Source organism: Limanda limanda, chromosome 19 (assembly GCF_963576545.1).
Source record: "Limanda limanda chromosome 19, fLimLim1.1, whole genome shotgun sequence".
Taxonomy (NCBI): domain Eukaryota; kingdom Metazoa; phylum Chordata; class Actinopteri; order Pleuronectiformes; family Pleuronectidae; genus Limanda; species Limanda limanda.
This window is the reverse complement of record NC_083654.1, coordinates 6,320,501-6,331,541: the sequence shown is the minus strand read 5'-3', so window position 1 is coordinate 6,331,541 and position 11,041 is coordinate 6,320,501. Positions and strand designations below refer to the sequence as shown.

General features: G+C 45.0%; 1 protein-coding gene across 1 annotated transcript; it reads left to right on the top strand.

The window, feature by feature from the left end:
• The first annotated feature begins 418 nt into the window (after positions 1–418).
• Positions 419–3,725, top strand: irx1b (iroquois homeobox 1b). Its single transcript, XM_061093197.1, has 5 exons — positions 419–655; positions 1,408–1,650; positions 2,007–2,808; positions 3,013–3,067; positions 3,677–3,725. The coding sequence occupies exons 1-5, from the start codon at positions 419–421 to the stop codon at positions 3,723–3,725; spliced, it is 1,386 nt and encodes a 461-aa protein (XP_060949180.1).
• Positions 3,726–11,041: the final 7,316 nt, after the last annotated feature.

The window sequence follows — 11,041 nt, the reverse complement described above, 5'->3', positions numbered from 1 at the left end:
CACACACACAGACACACACACACGCACACACACACACACGCACGACCTGGGCTAACCAATGCACTAATCGCCTGCCCCGGGCATAGGAGGAGCTTGGTGCTTAAGTAGGCTGCCAATCAGTCAGTCAGCTCCACATCCAGAAGCTCCCGCGGCCAGACGCACGCATCACTCCGCACTCGAGGTGCCAAACTGCGGCTCTGACACAACTCCGGCTCGGTTGAGAGAAGCTTGACAGTTTGTGGGGGGAAAAAAGAAGAAGAGGGGGGACTCTGGTGGTTTAGACGCCCCCTTCATCCTCCTCTACTCCGGCTTTCTGGGGATTCCTACTTTTTTTGCCCCTCTCTCCTGTGCCTCCTCTTTGCTGTTGTGTGACTTTTTTTTGGTGGGGGAGAGATTTACCCGTGCGCGCTCTCCGGACATGTCTTTCCCTCAGCTGGGGTACCCCCAGTTCCTCAGCGCCGCCCATGAGGTGTACGGGGGCGAGCGGCCGGCCTCTGCCCGGGAGGGAGCTGCCGAGGGCGGCTTGAGCTCCTCTGCCACCGCCGCGGCTGTCGGCTCCATGCTGGGGATGTACGGGAGCCCGTGGGTGGCTCACAACTACAGTGCCTTTCTGCCGTACAGCGGAGCCACAGACCTCGCCCTCATCTCCCAGATGGTGAGAGTTGTGTAATGTTGATGACACAGGCTGATCCGTTCTTTATTATACGTTAATACGCAGTTAATCAATGGCTCAAAGTGACGGAGACATGTCATGCTTATGCTCTTATAATTGATTTAGATAATAACTGGACTGTTATTTAGTCTAAGCTGCTCATTGTCAGTTTTATCATTCAATCAGAGTGTGTAGGTGTGTAGTTAAATCCCACATCACTGCAGAATTAGATAAATATATCACAAGTGGAATCATAAACATAAACTTTACAATTTTAGGTTCGGGGATATTGTTTTCGTTTCTGTAAATTATGTAAATCATAAAGGGGAAATTACTGCTCATTCTAACTTCAGTGGTAGAGAGTATAGTCTATTAAATAATTTATTAATTAAAAAGCGAAAATAATTAATAATAATGTAATAACACAAATATTGTGCCTCTTACAAATTTTTATGTTTGAATATTTTGTTCGATAGGCTAAATCTTAACAAAAATAGATATATTTAAACATCATTTTAAATTCAGCCACTTTAGAAATAAAATCACTGATATGGGCTACTTTCTTAATTCAGGGTGTGTCTCATGTGTTTACCGAAATTTAGGCTCTAATTCCCTCAAAACTTTTAAAAACGTCCCCCCAGCCCACCCCACATAAATAATAAATGATGTGGCATTTTAATTAAAAATGTATGAACTTCAGAGGGAATTAAATTCAAGTCGCTCAACAAGTTGCTTTTCTCCAACAACATGTCCAGGGCTCCCAGTACGAGCTGAAGGACAGCCCGGGCTCCCACCCGGCCTCCCTGCCGGTCCACGCCGCCCAGGGCTTCTACCCGTACGGCCAGTATCCGTACGGGGACCCGTCGAGGGCCAAGACGGCCACGCGGGAGACCACCAGCACCCTGAAGGCCTGGCTGCAGGAGCACCAGAAGAACCCGTACCCCACCAAGGGGGAGAAGATCATGCTCGCCATCATCACCCGGATGACGCTCACACAGGTGAGTGCATGGTGTGTAGAAGAGTCAGCTGTGACCGGACGTGTAAAGGGTTTAGAGGAAAAGAACTCGGTGCCACATGTTAGTGAGGAACATGAGCTTATTTCCTTTTCTAAAGGTCATGGCCACACTTGTCACCTCCAATAGCAACACTTCATTAAACTACTTGTTCCATGACATTGTTTTGACAACTCGTTTACAGTGTGTGACACTTCCACACCCAGAGTTAAACGTCTTATTTCCAAGCTCTCACATTTGTTATAACATTTCTTTTTCATAATTAAACATGCACATATATCTTCAGTTGTTCACCCTGTGAGTTCAAACCTGATTTTTAAAGTTTGTTTTCGTTTTCCCAGGTGTCGACGTGGTTCGCCAACGCGCGCAGACGCCTGAAGAAGGAGAACAAGGTGACCTGGGGCCGCAGCGCCGAGGACCGGGACGGCCGCATCTTCAGCAGCGACAACGAGGACGAGCCCGAAAAGAACGGCAGCGACGACGAAGACGAAGATGAGGAGATCGATCTGGAAACTGTGGATATCGAGAGACCCGAGGAGCAGTGCGCACAGGAGGAGCAGGGCTCCGCCAAAGCCGAGGCCGAGGCGGGCCTGTCCGCCAGAGAGCAGGCCTCGGAGCCTCGGAGCTCCGACAGCGGCAGGACGCTTTCTGTGGAGGGCCTGAGAGGAGTGGAGGCGGCCATTTCTCTCAATAAATCGCCCGTTGTCAAACTCGCAGTGGATCATTCTCCCAGCAGACAGGAGTGCCAGAGACCGGCTCAGAGCAAGCCCAAAATCTGGTCCTTGGCCGAGACTGCCGCGGCCCCGGACAGCTCTCACAAACCTTCCCCTGCGGCCCATGCGCATCACCCGGCTTTGGCCTCGGCCGGCCACCCGGCCTTGCTCCCGGGTCATGGGATATATACGTGCCAGATTGGCAAGCTTCACAACTGGGCCAACGCGGCTTTTCTGAACGCCAACTCTCTTTTGAACATGAGGTCGCTCCTCGGCGGGGCGCCGGCCGGACACCTGCCTCTCCACGGCGCGGTGCCGGCTGCGCGTCATGACGCACGGCCGGTGGCGGCGGCGGCGGGCCCGGGGACCTCGGGAACGGAGGATGACAGTGATGTCGAGTCGTCGGGAAGCTTCAGTCCAAAAAGAGATGGTGAGTGTCTTACTCTGCAACCCTCTGTAAATTAATTTAACTCAATACGCCTTATACGCGCCAACAAAACCACAATCTATGGACAAAACAAATATATTTCTCAGACTAAAATTTGAAGTGACAATCAATAAAAATAATAATGATTATTATAATTCATATTATTACAAGATTTGCTAAATATATACACAATTTGTCTTCCTACAGACGAAGAGAGCGACCACAGGCCCGACTCCCTGAAGTTCCAGCTGATCACTGACAGGTACGAACTATCGCCTGCCTCTCGGATCAATTTAGCATCATGACATCGTCCACCTCAATTTCTCCCCACACGTCTCCTGCTAAACGAACCTTAGAGGAGAGGTAAACACAGTTCCACCTGAGCGGGCATGGAGGCACAACCTGCAGCCCATAAATCATGCGATCGAGACCCCACTTTAACGCTTTGTCAGGCACCAGTCTAATATATCCTGCGACCCCCTCCCCACCCACCCTCCCTCTCTCTCTGGGTTCTCGCCACCCTAATGTCATTTAAATAATCTGCCGCCATTTATTCACGCCCCCTCAGTGAATGCACCTAATGTATGTCAAAGAAAACGCTGATAGCAACATCATGAATGAAGTGGAGGGTGAAAAGACATAAAACAATTTACCGGCATGGTGTTTTTTTAATTTGCATAAATTGAGTTTAACAATGTTTTAATACGATCTTTAAAATGCTAAAGTCATACATTTAAAACTGGTTAATTATTTTTTAAATGTGTATAAATAGAATTGTGCTTTTTGGAGTAATTGGCATTAATAAATGCTGTCATTGATTTTATTTTAGAAATAAACCTGTATTTTCTTTGTTCCTTTTCCTTTTCCACAGACCTCACCATGGCACAGCATCACAACGAGTCCTGACATCAACGTTATGAGAAGACACAGAAAAGAAAAAGAGAAAGGAATCATTTTATTTAACGGAGAACAGTTTAACGAAGGATATTTTTTTTTTCGGCAAGGGCACCTGTCATAGTATTACTGTTTAGCTTACATGCAAAAGACATGGTTGGTTTTGTCACAGATTTGCTTGTATCTCTATTTCATGTCCTATGCTTTTTTTGTTTTTTTTCCCCCCTCGCCTCTTCTGTTGTGAATGAAAACCTTGAAAATTGTAAATACAGGATATGAATTTGTCTTTAAAGAGTATATTTTTTGGGAACTAAATAAATGTCATTATAGTCATTTATCATTCGAGACTTTTCTATTATTCTTACTATCGTTAGAAAGTTGTCCGTCTTTTTATTTTAAAAAGCAAAAAGAAGTTTAACCAGCAAGAAGAAGTTCAACATGCAAAAAGAAGTTTAACCTGGATGTAAATTTTACTTTTTAGTATTTATCTTCCTTTAAGATTGACGGATATTTTAATGTCAATTTACATTTTCCTACTTTCTCAGATATATATCAAATATCAGTTTTAACGTGATCATTATACTTCATTACAATGTAGAAATTCTTTCCGTAGTTTTTCCTCCATCTACCTTGGAGTGTGAGGTCTCAGCAAATTGGGTATTTTAAGGGAAAACTATAGATTTACATGAATATAATTATTGATTCCTACTTGTTTAATGGTGATCCCAGTTTACCCACCTTTTAATTGATCCTTTTGGCCCCATGTCCTGTTGGTTTCACACTCTCCTTGGCAGCTACACCATGCAGTGTCAGCCCTTTTTTTTTTACTTTGCAAGAAAAGTCCTGCCCTCATTGAAATCTGCACCCTCGCCAAAACTCGGAGACTTTTGCCAACGCCTTGGAAGCCACTGCAAACGCTGCAGAATTTTGAAAATTGAAGCTTTCCAGGACCCTATGAACCTGCGCCTGTGCTTTCAGCCCAGGCCTCCTCGCTTTAATGTTGGATTATACCCCCTCAGTGCCACCACTGCCTCCTCTGAAATATGGATCAGACGGCAGGAAAGGCCAGCAGCCAGTATGGGGGCGGCAGCTCAGGGGGAGGTGGATGTGAGGGTGAGAGGGGAGGGCAGGGGGTGCTGTGTGTGTGTGTGTGTGTGTGTGTGTGTGTGTGTCACTCCAAGCCACCCTTGACGTTCACAGGCCCAAAGTCATGGGGTAGGAAGAGAGAGAGAGGATGATGGGAGGTCTTAGTGCTTCTATAGCTTTCAAAGCTGGAGTCCTATGCTCGGGTTAGCAGCAGATGATGCGTGTCACATAATTTGGGGTCCTATGGCCTCTCGAGGGGCCCGGGCAGCTTCGGGTTCTCTCGAAATTTAGATTTAATTGAAGATTTTAACTTCACATTTTGCTATTGTTTCATAGCCACGTTTTAATTTGATAGTCCAGTGCTGATAGTCAATTTTCAGAAAGTAAGGCCTTGTGGAGGTGACGGAATACCACCGAGGTCTGTAGAATATGAAGTGTTTGGATTGGATTACTGAAATGTTAGAATCAGGTTAAAGCTGGGTCAGGTTAGATAAAGTTACCCGGTCGGCAAACAGCAAATAAGAGTGTGGCATTGTGCCGCAGAGCTTCTCTCTGTCATCTGATAGCTTTGTATCAACAGATGAACCCAAGTGGAGGCTTGTGTATTTTCTGTGATACAATTCCCTTGAAGGGGTTATAAGGAATCATTACAATATCATATAAAGTACACACAGGGTCAAACAGGGATTTGGCAGGCTACATATGACCACTAATGGACTCAGAGCCACCGGGGTGATGTGACTCAATGCTGCCACCCCACTCTCACAGAAAGCAGAGCAGTATTACACCATGCCGGGCACAACTGCCACTGGGACTGTAGGCCTCTACCCATGTAGGCACAAGAGCCTGAACATTTCTGCAGGTGTAGCTGAATCAAACTCAGCAACATCAACCCAACAACACTAAATACAGTTGGCTCAGTTTGTATGTTGTTGCTGCCTATAGTGAAAATCATGTATCTCCAAATATTCTGGAGAAACGGCAAGAAGGAAGTTTTACGGAAGTGGGTGTAAAAACTCAGTGGATTATCTCCATGTGAAACACTGACAATTTAGAGATGCATGTTTTACTCAGTTGTGACTCTATCCATACCTAAACATATCATGCACTGCCAACGACTCCATATACAGTATTGGCTTTAGTGTTCATTCACTTCAGTGAAGATAATTACAATTATTTTTCGGCCAGAAACAAACATGTATCTTCATCTAAGATCAAAACACTGAGTCAATCAAAAATGTGATTGTATGTGAGAAAAAAGGATTTTTGAATGTGCTCCTCTTCTTGTATCTAAGGCATAAACTACAAATAGACTCGATATTTAAACATTGTCAAATCATGACTTTTAAAACAAACATGCAGTTTTATGCTTGAGGGATATTCGATGTAAAACATCACAGGCTGGAACTTATGCAAGGGTTAGTGAAATGTTTTATTTTTTTATTTAGATATTCAATTCTTTCATTGGATTGCTCCTACTGATCATGAACTCGAAGCAACGTGCACTGTTCAGTTGGGTAGATTATTTTCAGGTACTTTTCACTCTAGTTCCATAACGTACATCAGCCAATATCTGCACGTTCTACTCCACTACATTCTTCCAATGCATTGCATTAATGCTCACTTCGTATTTTCCTATTTTTAAAAGATTTTTACCAAAAGGCAATTGGCTCAGAGTGGGCAGGTAACATCAGACCCCGCCTCCTTCAATTAGATTAAAGCGCACCTGCAGCAGCTTCACTGGTGAAGAAAAACCTCAAATGGATTCGGAAGAGGTCACGGCTGAGAGTGAGCCGTGATGATAGACCATTGCAATAGGCTTCACTCGGCAAGTACTTTTACTTTTAATACTTTTAAAACATACATTTAAAAGTAAGAGTTACTTTTACTCATGTAGAAGTTAATGTGGCACTTTTACTTTTATTTGAATAAATTTTTTTAAACTTTTACTTACACCATGCCCTGCCTGTTCTCACCTTTTATCACTAAATTCCTCTATTTACCTGTATGAACAGTCTCGAAGAAATAATTTGACATTTTGGCAAATGTTCTTTCTGCAGTAGATGACACAATTAATCCGTAACATACTATTTTTACTTTTCAGATGTTGTATGGGTACAAAATATAATGCATGAATTAGCGAACTTTATGAAGGTAGGTGTCTGTGCAGCTCACTGTTTCCAGTCTCGAGGTGTAGCTTCACATTCACTGTACAGACATGAGGCTGGTTCCTTACATAGCTGTCTGAATTTCCTGACACGTGCGTTTGTGTGTGTGTGTGTGTGTGTGTGTGTGTGTGTGTGGGGTAATAAGTCAGGAGTCAGGTCTGTCTGAATCTCTTAATTCATCCACCCATCCCTCTATTCGCCCACCCACACATCTTTTCGCGGGGAGAGGCAGAGTCAGAAAACAAGAGATGGCAAAAGCAAACTTGAGTGGAAAGAGAGCAAGCGAGCGAGCGAGAGAGATGATGCAGTGAGAGCTGTCATTGATGTGAGAACAGCATGGAAGGGAGCCAGACACTTGAGGCCATTTTCACTTCCTCTGCCAACTCTGACAGACTGCCATCAGCACTGCTGAGGAGAATATCAGCCGCTTTTTCTCTTATGCACACACACTTCACTCTTTCTGCACTTCATCCCAGCCAGACCGCGCGACTGTTCTTCCAAGTACCCAAACAATATGTTATTCTTTCAAAGTTGGAAATCAGTGAGCTTAGCATGATGGGGCTGAAAATGACATCAAATAGGCGTTTAATCAGTCACACAGCGTGTCCAAAACATGTTTTGTTATGAAAGGAGTGGGAAAAGCGTGCAGATCCAAAATATGATTAGCGTTTGCTGGCGAGTGCAGCGAGAACTTCTACAGAGTTTCAAGTTTAGGCTTCACGTTGCTAGTTTGTCACCCAACCTGGCCCCAAACTTTTCTAAAGTAGAGCTGGTACAAAGTGTGAAAAAAAAAAAAGAGAAAAGAAGCCATGCATACGTGAGGAAAACAACCACCATTATCCGTGTGAATAAGACTCTTTCTGTGGAGTCGTATCAGCCCCTCCAACTCTCAGTGTGAACAGAGTCCTCATTGGTGCTTTGGTATTCTGATAGAGGCTCTTTGGTGAGGTCTAATCCCTATTAAAGAGGCAGATTATGGAAGGGATTTGTCTTTGATTCTCCTGTCCCACTGCTCTTTTCTGCCACCATCTCGCTCTCTCTATATATGCTTCCCTCGTTCTTTTTCTCTCTGCTCCTCTGTCATCTTGATGGGATGGTCGGGCTCTGAACAATGATTGCCTCCATGTGTCATCTCCCTCACACTCCCACTCCTTTGCCATGCTACTGTGATTACGGTGACATGTATGAGGACCCCCGGTCGCCTGAATAGATTTGTTAACGGCCCCCAGTGGATGAGAGGGGTCCGGGCCTCGTATAGACTGGTCCTCGTGTGCGCATCCATCCCCTTTTGAGGGACTCCGCATGGGGGTGAACCGCCTGCCAGTCATCCCTCCCACTCCTCCCTCCTACAGTGACTGCCCCTCCTGCTCCTCTCCTCTCCTCCGCCACACAGAGATAATCAGGCTTATGTAAAGATGACGTGCTCTTTTGACAGTCATCAGCTCATCAGTGATCCAATCAAGCCCAAATCCGCCTTTGTTCGCCCCTCAAAGTGTCTCAAATCCGCTTGTGCAGGAGAGAGGGGCTGCGCTCTTTATCCTGCCAATCACTCCTGACATTCCTGCCACTGTTGCCATGGCCTGGGGTCAGAGGTCATGAAAACAGAGAGCATGGAGCTGACTCGGGGAGAATGGCGGAGTGCCAAAGGAGGGACTCTCTGTGCGATGGCCCCATTGGTCAACCATCGCAGGGGGTAAGTGTAGACAAGTTAGGACTCTATAGCCCCCGCTGAGAGGGCTAGCCGCACAGAAAGAGACTGAGGGGGGGGCGACGAGGCAGAGAAAGGGCCAAGGCAAGAGAAAGAGGGCAAGAGAGGTGTGTGCGGAGAAAGAAGGAAAAAGAGGTTTAGGGAGGGACAGTGTTTGATTGCCAAATAGGCTTTACATTGCTTGACCTCAAGGGGCTTGAAGAAAAAGCCTGATACGCAGTCAAAGAAATAATGAACACACAAGTTAATATTTCTTCAATCCCTATGCATTTTTGCATATAAATGTAGAAAATGAAGCTTTTTTCGACAACAAAACTATCTACTATGATTAATTCTACTCTACACTACAAGAGATTAAGACCAAAGCTGCCAGAGAAAAAAATCACGATCTGTGTGTGTGTGTGTGTGTGTGTGTGTGTGTGTGTGTGTGTGTGTTTGTGTGTGTGTGTGTGTGTGTGTGTGTGTGTGTGTGTTTGTGTGTGTGTGTGTGCTAGCTGGTGAGTTGTAATTTGAAATGGAAATGTACCTCCCAACGCAATGAAGCTAATACATGTCATTGCGGGATAAGCGGGGCACTGGGTTAAATCTGTTGTAATGTCGTCAAAAGAATAATTTTCTGTACCCAATGTATACATAAGTGAGCAAATGTTTAGCCTAGACAAGATATCATAGGGAATTTACGCCATTCACTGTTCCTCCTCAGGGATTAGTGGAATTAAGCATGTACACAAAAGCAAAGTATCAAAACTCATGGGTAATTCAACAAGCTCCACAATGCTGAGTTTACCGAGTGCCGTGTTTTATTGTGGCGTTGCAGCTGCGAGCGCCGTACAGACAAATAGCAAACATCGTCAGCGCCGTTAAAAGGAGACAAATTTAATATACAGGGAAAATACACACGGCAAATGCTATGAAAGGGTGGGAGTGATAAGTCTTTTCTCTTGTTTGCCCATTCATGGCAATAATCTGAGGGAAGAAGCAGATTAGGACAGAGGGAGGGTTCGTGGTTGAGTGTTCGCATCGCTGGCTCCTTTCAGCCATTTTGAAACAATGTTTATCCACTGGTTTGTTATAGCTGAGCAACTTAGCTTAGTGAACTGCCGTGAGAGTCCCGGGGGCGGGGGGGTTGGGGTGGGGTGCCGAGGACTCGCTGCGTCTTTGTTCAGCGTCCATTGAGACGCATCGATGTATTATCGCGGCTAACGGAGAAGCTGCAAAACTTGAATTTGTATGTGGTCTTAATGCTGATTTCTGCTATTTATGCCTTGGTTCGTGATACGTTCTCTATATCACAAATATTTGTTCCTGTTTTGTTTAATGTGAAAAATAAGGTATTTCCGCCTGTTCAAATTGTCACTAAAACGTTAGCAAAGGAAACAAGCACAACACTGCATTACAATCAGAAAACAAGTCTCCGAAGGTTCTTGAAACAAGTTGAATGAGTTAACAGGTTGGAGTTGGTCAGTCATTCATGCTCCTCAGAGGATGAATCCTCATGACATCAGGTAGCCTAGGCACAGGGCCGAGCATTCATGGTTGTAAGAAGGTGTCGCGCTGCAATTACAACGGCAAAACGCTAGTGGCTCTAGAATTCCTATGCTGGTGTTGGAGCTGATAGACGTTGAAGAGCAACTACTCTTTCTGAAAGAACTGCAACAAAGACAAGAAAGACGTCGTCCTTGTTCGTTCCTTCAACTCAATTCAAAAATGGGGGTGAGTCTGCCAGCACAACACTACCAAGCGGACCAATCACAGCTTTTGTGAGGAGAGGTGCACGTCAGGTTACAGCGTAGGGCTCAGTGTAGGATACATAGCTACGCGTAGGCTACGGCGTAGCCTGATGCAGAAGCATGAATCGGGCTTCATCCTCTTCACATGTCCTGTAAAATATCTTCCCACCCTGACTGATTGATGCAACATTCGTACCAGCACTCATTGCTCTTCAATTAATTATCCTGCAGCAGTGCCACAAATCTTTTTTAAAATTTAATAATGAAATTAATAAAATATAAGTTATTCATAACAGAAATCTCTCTCTGTATGTGGAACGCATATCTTGACAACCGCTCATCTTATTGGCTTCTCACTTGCCGTTCATATTGTCCAGGGACTAAGGAGGTAAGGAGTTGAATTTGGTGCGATTTGATCATGTGATACGTTCAATATAATTTGAATAAACCGTTCACCGTGGTTTGTAGCAGTGCGGCTCCAACTCAACGATGTAAGGGACGTTGATGATCACGATAAAATGCACCTTCACGACAACAACAGATTCTCCCGTTCAGAGTTCTGCGTACTGAGTCAGGCTTCACTGAATTTTGACTGAGCGTAGTAAATAGCTCTTTGTGCATCAGCGGAGGAGCAGCCTCAGGGTTCTGTG

What these genes read in the sequence shown, in the direction of transcription:
- irx1b (XM_061093197.1), top strand. Translation starts at nt 419, where the DNA reads ATGTCTTTCCCTCAGCTGGGGTACCCCCAGTTCCTCAGCGCCGCCCAT. An exon ending in TCGCCCTCATCTCCCAGATG is followed by an intron (nt 656 to 1,407) that starts GTGAGAGTTGTG and finishes CAACATGTCCAG; the next exon opens with GGCTCCCAGTACGAGCTGAA. An exon ending in TTCCAGCTGATCACTGACAG is followed by an intron (nt 3,068 to 3,676) that starts GTACGAACTATC and finishes CCTTTTCCACAG; the next exon opens with ACCTCACCATGGCACAGCAT.